At 47.9% G+C, this 18,111-nt stretch overlaps 1 protein-coding gene across 1 annotated transcript; it reads right to left on the bottom strand.

Annotated features, from left to right (window-relative positions):
- Positions 1-973: 973 nt before the first annotated feature.
- Positions 974-17,069, bottom strand: LOC136576165 (angio-associated migratory cell protein-like). Its single transcript, XM_066575236.1, has 10 exons — positions 16,885-17,069; positions 15,046-15,165; positions 14,629-14,768; positions 13,903-14,047; positions 13,658-13,741; positions 13,304-13,419; positions 11,354-11,457; positions 8,778-8,868; positions 5,828-5,982; positions 974-3,354 (listed from the first exon to the last, which is right to left on the bottom strand). Exons 1-10 carry the CDS (start codon positions 17,018-17,020, stop codon positions 3,279-3,281), a joined length of 1,167 nt encoding a protein of 388 aa, XP_066431333.1. The 5' UTR covers positions 17,021-17,069; the 3' UTR covers positions 974-3,278.
- Between the last annotated feature and the right edge of the window lie 1,042 nt (positions 17,070-18,111).

The following is an 18,111-nucleotide window of genomic DNA, read 5'->3' as shown; positions in this document are numbered from 1 at the left end:
GCATTATGGAGAGTTTCTACGAATGGGTGAATGTACAGGTCTCACCAACATGAGCCCAACTGAACATTTATGGGAAGTGGTGAGGAGGTCCACTTGCACCAATAATTACCACAGAGCTGTGGGGGGCTATCCTGATGGCTAAACAACCATCCAGACATCTTCTGTCCTCTTGTGGAATCGATGCCATGTCAACTTGTTGGCACTTCGCTGGGCTAGAGGGGGTTCTATACACCAGTGGTCCCCAACCTTTTTGGCACCATGGATCGGCTTCAAGCAAGACCATTTTTACAAGGCCCAGCAGGGTTGGGCGGGACATGGGCGGGGCTTTGGTTATATGGGGCGTGTTTATAAAGGGGGTTGGAGTTTAGTGCATACTTATTTAATTATGACATTTAGAATGTCCTGGCAGTACACACATAGGGCAGTATAATATATCTCCCCCCCGCCTGGCAGCACACGTAAGTGTGCACCGGGATCAGCTCGATTACCAGTGGGGAGCTGCGGCGCCCCCGCTGGTAACCGCTTCAGTGGTAAGCGGCGTCAGCACGCCGCGGGCCACATAACACGACGCAGCGGGCCTTGTGTTTAGAACAAAAATTCCCGGCGGTGCCGTGGACTGGCGCTGAACACCTAAGGGCCCGGCCCCGGTCCGCGGACTGGTGGTTGGGGACCCCTGCTATACACTATTAGTTCCTGTCCCATGACTTTTGGCTCATCAGCGTATAACATTGCTTGGAGTGGTTTTGATTACAGTAAATAGTTGATATTCAAGGGGCCTGATTTATATATACATTTTGGGGAACATTTATCCAAGACTGGCATTTTCCATGCCAATCTCCCATAAGTGATGCTGCAGTAAGATACACTACTGTAATAAGGTGCAATCCACAAAAAAAAAAAAAAAAAAAGTCCCATCATCACCAAACCCATGACCAAACAAAAGAAATTCGAAAATAAAGACAAGACGAATGGCTGTTGTAAGAAAGCTTCCTCTTTAATAGTCTACAGCAACGTTCACACATAGTAATACAAGTCGTATAAATAACCAGTGGAGCTCGTTGCTCTGCGACGGGATCACAGGCGTAATCGGAGGAGTGAAGCCCTCTGTGGAAACCATAGAGAAAAACAGAAGAAGTGGCTTCAACCGCTGGCTGAAATGTTCATCTTAGAATGGCTGAGGTAAGTGCTTCTGCTGCCCAGACAGGAGAGGCGGCCATTCTCCCCAGCAGTCAGGCCTATCACAAGTCGGCATTCACTTCTAATTTAAATTTTTTTTTTTTTTTAACCGAAAAACAGTGATGACTGGGAATTATTTACGTTTTTTCCCGCCAGCATCCAACTTTTTGGGGGGTAAGGGGCAAGTCAAGAGAGAACCCGGAGCTCGGAGAAGGTGTCCGATGCCTCCACTATATTGTAAACAGGTTACTCTGCTATGTACTAGTATATACTGGGGCACATATATAAAATCAGGCCGGTGATGCGACATTTCTGCCCAATAAGGCGGCATTGAAATTATAATCTAGGCATTATACTTTTTTTCAGAGGATGTCAATAAACCACAATTTCCAACAGCGGTTCCTGAAGATATGCTGATTTGCACATTATACATACATATATATATATTTTTCTGGGTTCAGATGCCAAGCCTTATAAATGCAGCAGCAAGCGAGTGAAGAGCCCTTATATGGAAGAGTTAAAAATCCAGTCTCGCTCCCGGTCGTCGTGCTTTGAGTAAATCAGTTTACAAAATATATATATCTTATCCCCATATTAATCCAGTTAACTTCCTGAAAAAATCAGGAAAAGATTGAAACTAGCACTTCATGAAGTTGCCCCACTTCTAACAGTTTTACTGCAGGAAGCAGACAGCACAGTAGATTGTTCAATGGTCCAGGTTGGTACTGCAGTGAATGAACCTGCAGTACCAACTCTGGCCACTGCACAATGTATGGAGCAGTCTGCTTCTGGCAGCAAAACAGCGATAAGTTGGACAGTGGACAGCCCCTTTAAAAAGGGTTGCATAAAGATCCCAATCCCTGTTCATATGTCCTATTAGAGTATATGAACGTCATAGAGAAGGATCCCAGAAAGGGGAGCCAATCAGTAAGAGGGGCTCCCATCCTGGTACTACAGGACGACCATTCATAAGAGCAGCTGTCCTGTAATACTACACTTCCCCTGCAGCGGTCGCTGTCTGGGAAATGTGTAGCTGGCCTAGGCATACCCTGGCAAAACCAACTGGTCGCCCGGGGTGCTGAAAGCAGGACACCAGGTGATCAACCGTTCCCCACCAGCCCCGATTTCTGGAAGGCATTGTGCATCTTTGCACAACCCCTTTAAGTCCCACCCATTGTGATGGCCGCCCTCTTGATCTAAATATATATATTACATGACTTCTACTTATTTTAGAGACACTCAAAGATGATAGCGGGACCCACAGCAGGATCGTGATGGATGCTCTTTGGCATTAGTTTATGCATCTCAGTCTCAGATAGAAGAAAGAACAGTTTCTTCAACAAGAGTGCAGGGGGTAATGTTTCTCCTTGAGGAGAGCATCACAGGATGTAAGGAGTCTTATAGGCCATGCAATGCTCCTTGGGAAAAAAGCTATGCAAATGAGTGATAGAATAATCCTCCAGTGTCACCCGTTGGAAGTTCGCTGCTCTAGGAGTCAATATCCAAACTTTTAGTAGGTCTTGCGTATTCTGGCCATGCTGCACCATGTGACTCATGCGCCGCTACCTTCCAACAGATGGCGCTGTGAAGGTTTATTTCATCGCCGATTTGCTTCACAAAAAACGAAATGTGATCGGATTCAGACACTTTGTGTTATATTGGACTCTCCTGGAAGCGCCCAGCCCTTGAGAACTACTAGTCCCTGCATGCCCTGACTCAAAATGAACCCTAAACGCCATAAGAGTCAGATTAAAGGAATTTTACTAAAATATACATATATTTCTCCTGTCGCTTCATAAAGGGCTATAAACATTATGCCCTCAGCCGTGTCTGGCCGAGAGCTTCCACCGTCTCAGTAGTGGATGCCCTTAAGTCATAGCCTGTAACTTTAAGAACTGCTAACATTTTTCCCTCCCCAACCCCAAAAGAAACTCTTATAGATAGTGTGAAAAATGAGTTCATGTGAGCAGACAACCGCGTTCTATCCACATACATACGGGGAACTCCAACACATCCACACCTATCAAACATGTATAGAACAGCTCCAGCCGCCCAGCAGGGGGTCTGCTCCTTATGGGGAGCGGACGGAGAATCAGATGCACCTAGCGGTCGGGTCTCTGCACGCAGAATACTTTCGCCGTGTGATCCCCAGAGGCGGTTACCACAATGGAGGCGTCCCTGAAACAGAGGAGAAGGTGAAGATACATTGTTGCTGCGTCATGGTGAAAGATTAGAAAGAAAGAAAGAAGTTTATTATTATTTTTTAAAGGGAACCTGTCAGCATTTTTTGCACCTGTTAATTCGCCAACTCCGCTTAGACACCGCCGACTCGTATTTCAGAAGTTATCTCGTTGCCCACCCTGTGCCAAGCATACCCGCAACTGGCAGCTTTTATTTTTCTGATGCCGCATGTAAGTATCGGGTGATTGGGGCGTGACGCAGGGTCTCACAGACTGTCCAGCGGACCAAACATCGCCCCTCACTCTGCAAGTGACCTGGAAATATCACCAAAGTCGTGGCCAAAGTCTGGCGCCAGCACCGTGACCTCGGCGCGTGCAGTCGGAAGACAGTAATCCGCCCACAAGGACAGATGTACTACGTATGCGTCGGGCTCCGAGATCACAGCGTTTGGGCAACATTTGGCTGTAATCACGTGGTGAATGTGTCCAAACGCTTGCAGAGTAGGGGGTAGCATTGGGGGAGGGGTGCAGGGTTTCACAAATTGGTCCGGCCCGATATTTACATGAGGTGCTGGAAAAATAAAGCCGTATGTTTGGCGCAGGGTGGACAAGGTAACTTTTCAAGCACACACGTCAACATGCGGACTGGTTCCCTTTAGGCCTCATGTCCACAGGCACACACGGATTCCACATGGGATATCCCGCACGGAATCGGCCCGTGCCCACGACGGTGACCCTGCGTACCTTGTCTTCTGTACTGTGGATGTGTGCGGAATTGGCGGCCGAAGCACAAGCGCAGTACAGGGGTTTTTTTTAAACTCCCGCTTTCCCATGGAATCCGTGTCCCATCCACAATGTCAATGGAAGCCATGTGTGCGGGAACCGCAGTAAAATGAAGCACGCTGCGATTTTTCATCTGCGAGCGGAAACTGCGATTCGTGTGCATGAAATAAAAAAAATTTAAAAAACACTTTCCATAGTGTGTTATGGAGGGTTATGGCTGCGGAATCTGACGCGGAACACCAGCTCCGGAGCAAACATCCGCCTGTGTGCGCCAGACCTCATCGAGAGTACAGGATCGCCACTGACAAATCCCTCAACTGCTTTTCGCCTCCCCCAAATTTTATTTTGAAAACAAAAAAGGGGGGAAAAAATTATATATATATTTAGTATCGCTACTTATTAAGGCTGACTTCACACAGGCAAGTGCGATGGGCCATGAATAACGACCAGATATTGCGCTCATCAACACATGATTTTCACGTGAATGCGAGTTGTTTTTTTATGTCAAACCCACCTGGCATCACTTCAGGGAATCCGTGATCCTCCAGCGCGGTGGCGGATTGTCTCCCATTGATTTCAATGACGAGACCTTGCATCGCACCGCGCCCACCCATCACGTTGTGCGATCCTGCCGCCGGCCCCATTGAAAACAATGGGAGATGCGATGCCACGTCTAGAGATCAGGCGTGCCGCGATTTATTTACCAATTTAAAGGAACAGAGTTCCTATTTGTGCGAGATTTGCATCCTAATGCGAGATTCACACAGGCGAACGCGATATTGGGCTGAGAAACCAGGTCCGATATCACACTGGTCAACACACAGGAGTATTCCATGGAAAACGCCTCGCATCACTTCTGTGACATTCCGATCCTCCAGCGCTTGTTTCAGGCACGTCGGGGGAGCGGCAAGCGTTTCCTATTGATTTCACGACACGGCATGTGAGGCGTTTGACTTTCCCATTGAAAACAATGAGCGATGCGTTCCGAGGAATGAGAAAAAAAAAAGAAGGACATGCAGCGCGTGAGAATACAGCTCATCAAAATAATGATGGAGATCATTAGATTGACGTGAGAGTTCTGTTCACCTCGCAACGCACAAAACTCACGCTCGTATGAATGTAGCCCAACACTGCAAAATAACTATCATTTACTACTCAGCAGGGGGCGCAGGGTGGAGGAATCCCCTAAAAAAAAGGAAAAAAAGTCAGCTCGGCCAAGCCTGGAGTTCACGATCGCAACCGTCCTCCAATGCTGGAGACGCACGGACGCTCTAACGGGGATCATAACCGATCCTGCGTGTGTCCAGCGTCACCGCTCTTACGCCATGAGCAGCAGAGGCGCGGGTATGATCCCTATCTGGATCGTTTTTATGTCCTGCTGAAAATTATCCTTTTTAGGCTGCACAAAAGCTGTGATCAAAGTGCGACTGCAGCTTCCCACGGGTCGATCATCAGGATCTAGACTGAATTTTACTGCAGGCTGTAAAGTGAGCTGCGTTACTTATTCTTTGCATCAGTCTGCAATGTAATGTTTTGTGGTCAATAAATATGAAACAGCCATCATATTTCATGCAACACAAACCACTCCCCGCTCATAAAAGGTGCATTCTGGTACTTTCCTCTTCATACATCCGCAGGCTTCACATAAACCTTTACCGGTGACTCTTCTGTCCGGGACGATTACTCACTTGTTAAGTGCAAAGTCCAGAATCTCGGCGGTGTGGCCGAAGTATTCGCTGATCATCTTTCCTGATCGTGAGTCCCAGAGCCTGACAGCCCCATCCAAGCTGCAAGTGTAGACCACCGGCGAGTTGTCCTCCCACAGAAGCTGCACGATGCCGGACTAGAGGACAGAGGGGACAGACGTTACACCCCACCCATCATCGCTCTATGCAAGGCTAGGGTCACATGACCACCCACGAAGGGCGCAGAGAGACATCGCAGCTTCACCACCCATGCGTTTACCCCAAGGAAATCTAAATAATTTAGATACGTGGGCCAAACAGGACGTGAACACGAAGCATCAAAAACATCCAACACACCAAAAAAATGAGCAAAATTATTGTAATTACAAACTAGTAAGTCATGATGAAACAAATCCCAAAGACGACCCCCGCTGCACGATCCCATAGTCTTATCCCGTGTCAGAAGGCAATGAAAACAAATCATACCCCATATGAAGACATGTGATATATTGGACCTATTCACATGGATGCAGGGAATGCACTCATAACCCAGTTTCCCTGAAAATAAGACAGGGTCTTATATTAATTTTTGCTCCAAAAGAGCATTTTTAGCTGCCTGAATACTATTTGAACTGACTTTTTAATTACCCATAACTAGGGCTTGTATGTCAAGCATCCTCAAAAATCATGGTATCGTGTCTGCACCGCACAAGAGCGCCACGCCAGCAGGGGCGTAGGGTGGCGTTCACACCAAAGCAGAAAAAACACCCACTTTACTATGCAGAAATAGATCACACCACTCCAGGCACAATAGATGGAAAAAGCCTGTCCCTTTCTAAACAGTGCTTAAAAAACGGGGTAGTCGTCCTGGTAAGGACGGACCCACAGTCTTCACCTAGGACTTGACTTTCCCTGAAGAGTAACCTGGAGGGATGTAAGAAACTGAGAAAAGACTAAGAAAAAGGGAAAACCACCAAAAACTAGCTGAATGTGGAAAGCTTTCATCCAGGACGGAGGTTATAACCTGCTCCAACAATTTCCTTTATTTGAACTGAATCAACAGCAAGGGCAAAAGATAGGGGTAGGAATATAAAGGCCTCCATACCTGCTGATGTGTAGCGCAGAAGGAGCCACACCCCAAACCCTCTCACAGGAATGACTCCCAGATAGCAAAGCAGGATGCAGCGTCCAGGTAAATAGCAGCCACCAGGTCTGTTTCTGCATTGTCGCCACCATGCCACACTGCCATCGCGACTGACACATGCTAGATGTATTGGGTATAGGTAATGCCTTCACAGATGTAGACATGCAATGTTAAATTAGTATGGTTTTTGATGTATGCTCTGGGGTCCCTGCACTCGCCTGCATTACTTTGGCTTCCATTTCTAGCGTCTGTAGTTACGACTGGTCACATGATGCACTCCCGGAAGTGAATGGTGGCACATACTCCGAGGGCATAACCCCGACGGTGATCACGGCAGTGTGCCAATTTCTCAACTACATACACCCAGCTTCCTGTGTCTATGAACGGTTGGTGCAGATATGTGCTTGGGGTTTCCCAGATTCCCTCTGCATGGGTCAAGTCCATTTACTAGAATTCTTGCCCATGCACTTTAGTTCTGCGTTTCTGGTCATCTCCTGCTGGCATCTCCTTCGCACTGGCGCTTTATCTGTATATTCATTTGTCATTTGGGTGCGATTTGTATTCATTGCCTTCTGACATGAGATGAGACTATGGAATCGCGCACCGAGGGTCGTCTTTGGGATTTGTTCCATCACGACTTTATCCTTTTTACTAGTTAGTAATTACAATTAAGATATTTCTATTCATACTATGGCATGATACAGTTTTTCTGCTTGCCGTTTTTCTTGCTGTGTGGCCATCTTATAGGATTGGGCATTTGATGATATTTGTGGTCATCGAATACCCCGCTTGTTTCTGGGTTTAATAACGACGTGAACGCAGCCTGGATAACCCCCTGAGAGATGCAGCTATATCATGCCACACAGCTCCAAACCCCCTGCATAGACATACATTTAAAACAAAGTTCTGGATGCCTGCAGCCGCCACTAGAGGGAGCTCCCTTCATACTGCGTATACAATGAACTTAACAACAGGGAGCTCCTTCTAGTGGCCGCTTCAAATCATTTCCGTAAAGAGGATTTTGAGCTTTGTATCAGAAAAACAGGATTTTTTGTTACTTTTCTCGGATGTTCTGTGGGTTTAGCTGCTGCCACTAGGAGGCGACACGAAGCAAAGGGAGAGTTAACTCCTCCTATCAGCTATACCCCTCCTCTAGTCACTCAGCTAAATCACTTTGTACACGAGCAGGAGGAGTGGGAAAAGCCCAAATGCTAACTGAGTATATAACTTGAAACAATCTTTGACAAAATGAAGAAGTGAAGGGGGTAGCTCAGAACAGAGAAACGTCCGAGTCCCCGAATGGGTGGGTGCTGTGTCCCCCAATGAACATCCGAGAAAAGGATTTAATGGCGAGTAACAAAATCCTGTATTCGCGGCTGTTATTGGGGGGCATTCAATTTACATCCTTGGACGGCAATCCCACGGCACAAACCAACATTTATAGTGCTGCAGTTTCCAAAAGGGCGACTACAAGCATCAAAAACTCCGGTGAATCTAGAATCGCTGGACCCCCTACAGTGCTGCCCATACTCATCAGCCCTTAAAGCGACCCTCCAGTCCTTGACAAACAAAGATGGCGGCACTACCTCTCTGACTACCTGATGCACACTGTGTATTAGCATGCATCATTAGGTTAGGTTTTACTGATTGGCCAGTGCTGCTCACATGAGTAACGTTGGCCAATCAGAGCAGCACTAGTGTCTTAGACAACCAATGCATTCTAATGCACAGTGTGCATCAGGTAGTCTGAGGCCATCTTTGTTTCTCCAGGCCTGAAGGGTCCAGGAGGTGTAGTCAGAGGTCACTCACTTCGTGCTGACACCGGTGTCGCAGAGTCTGTGTTGAGATGTCATAAACTGCCAGAGTTCCATCCAGGTAACCGACTGCGGCCAGAGGCAGCCTGCAAAGACAGGAGAGCATCAGGAGCTTGCAGGAAAGGAAACCTACCACAGAGATCTAAGAGGTCCCCGGATCCTGCAGACTAGTGCTCTGATAATCCAGCAGAAGACAAACTGTGTTACATGCCAGACTATCAGGATTAACTAAAAGGAGGGGTGTCAGAGTAACGGAATTTTATGGTGATCATAGTAAGAACAGAAAAAAGTTCAGGCGACGGAATGCAAGATGTACCAAGACAAGCAAAACGGGAACTCCCGGAAATAGCTTCACCGACTGCATTCTGAAGTTTAGTAAAAACACCCCTTAGATATCTGTAAGCAGCGCTCTAATGATCTAATGATCACCTTTATTTCTATAGCCCCAACATATGCCGAAGCGATGTACACATCAGACATTATATACAGTATTAAACCAACAAAAGGGGGGCACAAGAGCTTACAATCTATGAGAAAATAAGAATGGGGGGGCACAAGAGCTTACAATCTATGAGGAAATAAGGGAGGGGGGGCGCCCAAGAGCTTACAATCTATGAGAAAATAAGGGAGGGGGGCGCCCAAGAGCTTACAATCTATGAGGAAACAGGAGGACTCAAGATGTAGCAGTGCTTGTTCTGTATGATGGTCAGACATCTTTTATATAAACAGGGTTGCATATATGAAGCTGTAGGAGCCGCTCACCAGCTGCTGTGTGTACAGATATGAGGTGTAATAGGGTGTATGGTATGTGGGGATACAATGGGATCAGGTTCTGACAGAAAGTGTAACAGATGGGCAAACAGATAAAGAGTTAGATTAGGGGATGTCGAAGGGTTACTATGTGTTTTCAGGGCTCATTTATAAAACTTAATATTAAAGGGGTTGTCCCGCGGCAGCAAGTGGGTCTATACACTTCTGTATGGCCATATTAATGCACTTTGTAATGTACATTGTGCATTAATTATGAGCCATACAGAAGTTATAAAAAGTTTTATACTTACCTGCTCCATTGCTGGCGTCCTCGTCTCCATGGTGCCGACTAATTTTCGGCCTCTGATGGCCAAATTAGCCGCACTTGCGCAGTCCGGGTCTTCTGCTTTCTTCAATGGAGCCTCTCGTGCAGGATGCCGGCTCCGTGTAGCTCCGCCCCGTCACGTGCCGATTCCAGCCAATCAGGAGGCTGGAATCGGCAATGGACCGCACAGAAGCCCTGCGGTCCACCGAGGGAGAGGATCCCGGCGGCCATCTTCACCGGTAAGTATAGAAGTCACCGGAGCGCGGGGATTCAGGTAAGCGCTCCGGTAAGCTTTCTTTAGGTCCCTGCATCGGGGTTGTCTCGCGCCGAACGGGGGGGGGGGTTGAAAAAAAAAAAAAACCATTTCGGTGCGGGACAACCCCTTTAAGCGTAACAGAATTGTCCAGGGTAGCGCATTCCAGAGAACTGGTGCAGCTTGGGAGAAGTCTTGGAGATGGAAGTATGGAAGAGGTTACTCTGATATTAGCAGAATGGAGAGCTCTGGCAGGGTGCACAAAGATGAGAGGGAGATACAGGGTGGTGCAGCACTGTGGAGAGCTTTATGGATGAGAGTATCGAGTATATATTATATTGTGAATGTAGTGAATAGGCAACGAGGGCAAACCCCCCCCCCTTCCCCCAGGCAACGAGGGCAAACCCCCCCCCCTTCCCCCAGGCAACGAGGGCAAACCCCCCCCCTCTTCCCCCAGGCAACGAGGGCAACCCCCCCCCTTCCCCCAGGCGACGAGGGCAACCCCCCCCCCCTTCCCCCAGGCGACGAGGGCAGCCCCCCCTTCCCCCAGGCAACGAGGGCAGCCCCCCCCCCCCCCGGCAACGAGGGCAGCCCCCCCCCCCCCCGGCAACGAGGGCAGCCCCCCCCCCCCCCGGCAACGAGGGCAGCCCCCCCCCCCCCTCCCCCTGACGCAGGCATCTGTATAGGACAGAAAGAGGAGCCTGGCTGCTGCGCTCAGTATAGATTGGAGAGGCGACAGTTTAGGGAAAAGAGCGTTCAGTAGAAAGTTACAGGAGTCAGGACGAGAATGGATGAGGGCAACACTAAGGAAAGGGCAGATTCTGGAGATGCTTTTGAGGTGCAGGTAACATGCTCGGCCCCACAGCACACCGGACTTCTCTCCCCAGCTGCATACAGGTAACAAAGGCTTTCCTTACTAAACTCTGAAGACATTTCCCATCATCTAAGGAGCGGTTAATGGAACTTTATTACAGCGGTTTCAGAATATGCAGCATGTCTATTTATCTTTTCTTTCCGCCGCGGCCGCGCTCTCCTCTGTGGGAGCGCCAGCCGCAACGGAAAAGCGAGCGGCCGGGCCGCTTCAAAGCCGCTGCGGGTTTTTCCACGGCAGTTCTCCCGGCGGAAATCTCGCGGTTTTTGCTGCGGCCAAACCGCGGGATTTCCGCCGGGAATAGGCCCCGTGTGAACCCAGCCTTAGCGTCTACCAGAAGCCCTTTATCCTCTCAGGCCGCTAGTCACTTACGCGCTGCAGAATCCAACAGTTTCGACCGAATTGGTCTCCGCTTCACCTTCTTCACGTTTAGAGGCTTTGGATACATTACTTTCTGTCCGGAAGACACCAACCACCTACAAACATGGAGTAACAGACTATTAAAACAGACTGCAATACATACATCACAGGAGCCCCAGCAGCGGACCCCGAGAGATCGGTTGGGGGGGGATTGTTAATAAATTTAAAACAACCCCCAATGATTAGCCATTCTCCATAATGGAAACCAAGACGGGTCAGACATTTCACCACTTCCAAGAACCAATGCAATCTACGGCTGGATCAGGTCCGCCAGGGGAGGAGCCCCTCTAACGCAGAAGCACTAGATACAGAATGGGTGTTCATAAGAATCTTTTTTTAGGAGGACCCGTCACTTCTCTTGAAAGGTCTGCCTTAGTACAGACTAGGCGATATACCCACGTGTTACACAGCGATGTAATGAATAGGAGTCCTGGAATCACAGAGCAGCTTTCAGTTTTCCTCCGCAGTATAAAAAAAAATGAAAGCTGCGCTGTGATTGGTTGCTATTGGCAACTAAAATTACAGGGGAAATCAGTGAGTTTTCGATTTTTAATTCTGCCAGTATTTGTCGCCGGGGGCTGAAGAACAATCATGCAAAATTTCACTTAAGTTGGACCAAAACTGTGGATGTGTGTAGGACACAAACAGATTTTTTGTTTTATATACAAGATCTGTATTCTTCAAAAAATAACGATTTTGGATCATCTGCACTTAGATCTCCTAGAAATGTATGAATACATTGACATCTGGGCGTTACCTACAGAATGTGACATTATCCAATTAGTGCCGGCAGTGTAGGAACACAACAAGGAGAACGGTAACACCTAGTTGTCATATTACTCAAAATGTTCAGGAGGAGCAACAGAGGAACGGCACAATATAATAGAGTTATAAAGAAAAAAAGAGGCAAAATAGTCGTTTCATGAAGAATACAAGTAAAACAGATGTGTCAGGAGAGGCAGGGGGCCTTTTTAATGTGTAACTAAACTTTTAGAAAACTTTTGAGGTGTTAGGAGCTTTTATCGGTGGTCCTGGTTCTGAGACCCACTCATCGATCACTAAAACGAAGGGGTAGAAGAAGAGCTCATCTGAAGCGGTGTCTGATCGAGTCTATCGCTCACCAATCATAGCGCTCGATATAGTACGTTCGCCGCTTAGTTTTACGATCAGTAGAGGTCTGAGGACTCAAAGCCCCGCTGGTCAAACTTCTGACATGTCAGGAGTTTTCTAAGTTTAGTGACCCTTTAAGTCTTTGTTCACACAATGCGCTCATTATGCTGCAGGAGTGAAGATGGCATCCCCTGTTCATATGAGCTGTTAGGGCATATCAATGTTATAAGTAGGGGCCCCTGCTTGGTCTCCCCCCCCCCCCCCCCCCCTCCTCTACGGCTATAATGGAGAGCTGCTGTGTGAGACTCACATCTGGGTTGACCATACGCAGCCCTTGTAATTACAGGACAGTCGTCCATGGGAATGACCATACTGTAGTACTAGATTTCCCCTGTAGTAGCTTGCTGACAATAAGCCTTCTTCAGCAGTATCAGCTTGGTGTGAGGGGGGGAGGGGGTACCATTTACCCCAAGCCCGGCGTTTTGAAAAAAGTTGTGCATATTGGCACAACCCCTTGAAAGGGTTACTCCCAAAATCGACTTATATCACCTCTCCACAGGAAAGGTGACAAAAGTCTGATCGGTGGGGGTCTCATTGCTGCGACCCCCACCAATCCCGAGAATGGGAATCCTTTGCCCCCTTTTTCCATCACTGTGAGCTCGCTGCACCCACCCAGCAGTGATCAGACTTATCACCTACTCTATGAACAGGTAATTAAAGGGGTTTTACCAAAATTGCCTTTTAATACTTCTACGGTTACACTACACCGAGCTGACAGAGGGAAATCCTTACCTTCCCAGTGACCACGTTCACCATTTTGGTGTCGCAATCTACAGAACCGGTGAGAATCAGGCTGCCGTCGGCATTAGAGGACACACACGTTAAAGGTCCAGAATGAGCATCAGTACCTAGAGAGCAAGCCACAGAGGAAGACAAATGGTGATCAGCCATCAACACTGCAATCAGCAAGAGGAAGAAATAAAGCCGCAGCATCGGATATCTAATAGAAAGTTCTATCTACGAAAAAAAAATGAAGAAGTTATGCATGAGGTTAAACAAGAAAACTAGACAGGAGTTCCAGTTTAATGCTGTAATTCACCAAAAGTCCACTAGGAGTGCTGCAGTACAGCGATGTATCATATTTACCCTTCAGGACATGCAGAGTGCTCCCCTGCTTGAGGTCCCAAATCCGCACACTTCCATCTTCATAGCCAACAACCGCTTTCTTGCCTTTATCACAAAAACAAAGAGTTAAAGATCCGATACATAAAGGTGAATCTGAGCTGCAGAGATGAACTATTGCAACACATAAAATATATAAACACAGAAGAAAAAAAAACATTTATAGAAAACTATGATAATTAGCCTAAGAAACATCAAGTTATACCCACCATCTGGTAAGAACTGTCCACAGGTAGCCGGGCAGTTGGGTCCTTGGAAAGTTTTACACTCCCCACTGGGTATTTTCCACATCCAGGTATTGCCATCTGCTGTCCCACAAAGCAACACATGGGCACAAGGATGCCACTCCAACCACTGCAAGTAAGCAAACATACAAGAATACAACTCCTATAATACTGCCACCCCACATACAAGAATACAACTCCTATAATACTGCCACCCCACATACAAGAATAGAACTCCAGCAGGAAATGATGTCTTGGAGCCGCAAAGCAGAGGACCCAAATATGTCAATGCATAGAATTAAAGGAATTTCCTCTTTATTGAAGCCACACGGGCATCAAGAATAAAACTCCTGTAATACCACCCCCTATGTACAAGTATATAACTATTATAATACTGCCTCCTATGTACAAGAATATAACTACTATAATACTGCCCCCTATGTACAAGAATATAACTACTATAATAATGCCCCCTATGTACAAGAATATAACTACTATAATACTGCTCCCTATGTACAAGAATATAACTACTATAATACTGCCTCCTATGTACAAGAATATAACTACTATAATACTGCCCCCCTATGTACAAGTATATAACTACTATAATAATGCCCCCTATGTACAAGAATATAACTACTATAATAATGCCCCCTATGTACAAGTATATAACTACTATAATACCGCCCTCTATGTACAATAATCTCTTACCTCTAGGTCAGCCACTTCAAACGACCAGATCTCCTGTGCGTCCTCCACCTTCCACACCTTGATGAGACCGCTCATGTCACCTGTAGCCACCATGGTGGAGTCATGACTGAATGCAGTACAGGTGACAGAGTCCTTGTGACCTGAAACCGTTAACAGACTGTATACTATATGTGGCCCAACACAGGATTCTACAGATTAACCCAGTAATGTATACGCCATAACTCTAATGTCTACGGCTGCAAGATCCAACATGGCTGTGTGCATGCGGCCTTCTGTGCAGATACCCAGAGGAGCCGTGAAGGCGTGGAGTACATGAGGAAGTTTGCGCTTTTGCCCAGGATATGGTACTGAACCCGGCGCAGGAAATGCCTAAGTAAGTTTCCCCCGTTGTAAGAGTCCGCCATACACCCCACTCACCGGCGCACTCAAACAGCGTCTCTCCGTCGCTTATTCTCCACACGCAGGCCTTGTCGTCTTCTCCCCCCGTCACCGCCAGATTGCTGTCCTTGGGGTCCAGACTGACGCAAAATACAGAATCTGATGGGAGAAAAGTGGAGACAGCCGGCAGACATATCAGAAGGGTCATCCGGAGAGGGGGAATCCTTACCTGGACTTACTGGGACCCCCACTCCGGCCCGCCTCACATGCTGTAGACCCCTTTGTGCCCGGCCAACAGAGACTGGGAAGGGGGCTGCTCCATTATTAAAATGAGACAGCCGTTCCCCCCGCCACAATGTGATGGGCACAGAGAGGGGCCACACCATGTGACCCAGCATTGGGGTCAGAAGTGAAGGTCTCGGCACCGCAGGCCCAAGTAAGGGCCGATCTCCGCGGTAGTCCGCACACATTATAAAGGATAGAACATTCGCATATCTGCTCAGAGCGGATGGAGGTTGCGATTTCCACAAGCGGAAATAAAATCGCAGCATGTTCTCTTCTTGTGCCGATTCCGCGTGGACGGCTTCCATCGATGTCAATAGAAGCTGTCCGACCTAGCGGATGGGCTGCGGGGACCCGCATCATCACCTAGCGACGGCGCGGGATATACAAGTATTTACAAAAATCTCTACTTCGCATGACCGACAGCGAGGGTCCGTGGTCATCCGCAGTAAAGATAACTCAGGTACGCGGGGGGGCCGGACGCAGTCAGGGCCGGATTCCGCTGCCGGCTCCCGTTGGTGTGAGAGCGGCCTTAGGTGTTCACCTCCCTGGACAACCATTAGTGTAATACTGGATATGAACACTTGGGGATATCGACTCCCAGATGACACACAAACTACCAGGACAGTGGAGCGGTTTACTGTAGGTGTGTCACAAAGGATTGTCTAGACCTGCGGTATTTGCAGCAAACCCTCAGCTGTGGGACATCATACCGGTCTCGCTTATCAAAACTGTCTAGCAGTAAATCTGCCTTGTTGTCCCTAGCAACCAATCAGAGCACGCCCCTAGCAACCAATCAGAGCTCAGCGTTCATTTCTTAACCTACTGTGGTAAAATGCAAGCTGATCTGTGATTGGTTGCTCAGGGCAACAAGGACATCTTACTGCGAGGGCCCATTCATACCAGCGCATTTTCTGTCCGTGTTCTGTCCGTATTTTTTACTGGGCAAACACAGAAATCTGATGGATACATTAAAGTCTATGAGAGCTTACGAAAACCAGCAAACACGGATGTTACATGCGTGTGCTGCGTTTTCTAGCATGTAGCCAGGAGACAGGGACATCAATTGGCCTTCTTGTGCGTGTAAAAAACGGATGATACGCAGAGCAGCGATAAATACGCAGGCAACGCGCACAACACACAGCGAAATCAGCTACTGTTTCCCCGACCGACATTGCGTCCGCCCGTATGAACGAACCCTCAGGCCGTATTCATGCGGCGCAGAGCGAGTTGCACCCCGAGGTTCTTGGCGCGAGCCGCATCACCTCCTTCCACGAGACTCGGACCGTCAGTCTGACTGAAAAATCACTTGTATGATAACCTGTTTGAGTTCCATCTTTCCGCTCTCGCCATTTCAGACATGGACAGAATCCCGTGGAAAGCTCGGCCGCGTGAGAAGACCGCTTTGATAAAAGAGGCCTGTGCATTCTGGATGTAAACAGCACCGCTCCACCAGCTCATTCACTGACAGCAAGCAATGATCTTGAAAACAGAGGATTAGAAAGATGCAGAACTTGTACTTCCACAAAGCTGGGACTGGAGGAAACTGTCAGCAAGGAGGCGGCTGGGAGTGTGTAAAGCGGTCCCGGCACGTACCGGTGTGGTTGGAGTACGTCAGCTCGCTGTCGTCGTGCGGGTCAGCTCCCTCCTCCACGCCCTCATCTTCCGTCTCCCATTCCTCATCGCCCATTTCTCCATCTTCTGGTTCATCTGCAAAATCCACGTCCTCCATGTCGCTGGCGAGGTCATCTGAGGAGCAGAGAGGAATGTTAGCGGAAGACATCATCACATCCCAAGACCTGTCACAATGACAGAGGTAGTGCCGAAACCCGACTGTGTCTGACACCTCCACCCGCCCTACATGGCCACCTATGACTCTGGACGTAAAGGACAATGTTCTCTTTCACTGACAGCAAGCAGAGGTCTTGAAAATGTTCAGGAAATGAAACACAAAGGGGGAATCTATTAGGGCATTTGGCCAGAATTCTGTAAGAAAGAAAAAAGTTTAAAGTTTTGTTGTGTGTCTGTTTTGGGCAAAACATTTAGAATTTTTTTCCTTTTCTGAAAGGTGGGTGTGGCTTAGTGAAAGTGGTCTCAGTAATCCCCCCCCCCCCCCCCCCCCCCAAAGTCTAACAGGTCTGTATTCACACAGGCTGAATCCAGCATGAACTTCAATTAAAATCGGCATCAGAATTTCATGTTGCTGCCACAGATTTTTTCATAGCAACTCGGTCCAGTAAACTGAAAGTCATCTGTGCCTCACTGTCCAGAGGCAGGGGGGTCTGATAGATCCAGACACCCCTGACCACTGCCCTAATGATCAAGCAGTGCGCTGGTCGATCATCTGCACCGTCCTCCTTGCTCTCCTGCCCAGTGCCCTCCAGCATATAACACTGGGGATCACTCCCACCCCCCGGGGTGCAGGTCCTGCTCTGTACACACAGGGACAGGCAATAGCACAGATCAGAGGGCCTGCAGCAGGACCACAGATGCCATAACCAGCTCATGTATTAATGCACTTGTATGTGGGATGTAGGGTTAATAAAACCAGGGTTTAACACCCTAATTTATCAATTTTTTTCCATAATCGCATTCCAGGAGCCACAACTTGTTTATTTTTCCGTCGGACGAGCCGTATGAGGGCGTGTTTGTCGCGAGACATGGATTTTTTAATGGCATCATTTTGGTCATCTATAATATATTGTGGAACTTATTCATTTAACCCTTTGAGTGGTGGGTTTCCTACCACCCTGTCGTGCCCACCAGTGCAGGTTTTTTAAAATGGTCTAATCACTGAATTTCAACTAATTTTGCCGTTGCGTC

The sequence above is a fragment of the Eleutherodactylus coqui genome, chromosome 8, assembly GCF_035609145.1.
Source record: "Eleutherodactylus coqui strain aEleCoq1 chromosome 8, aEleCoq1.hap1, whole genome shotgun sequence".
Classification (NCBI taxonomy): Eukaryota; Metazoa; Chordata; class Amphibia; order Anura; family Eleutherodactylidae; genus Eleutherodactylus; species Eleutherodactylus coqui.
Note: the sequence above shows the minus strand (reverse complement) of the source record. Positions and strands in the feature narration are given on the sequence as shown.

Bases quoted from the DNA above. Each gene is read 5' to 3' on its own strand.
- LOC136576165 (XM_066575236.1), bottom strand. From the start codon at position 17,020: ATGGAGGACGTGGATTTTGCAGATGAACCAGAAGATGGAGAAATGGGC. The intron at 13,742-13,902 runs GTGGGTATAACT...TTTGTGATAAAG, and splicing joins TGGACAGTTCTTACCAGATG to GCAAGAAAGCGGTTGTTGGC. The intron at 8,869-11,353 runs GTAAGTGACTAG...CTGTCTTTGCAG, and splicing joins ACTGTTGGATTCTGCAGCGC to GCTGCCTCTGGCCGCAGTCG.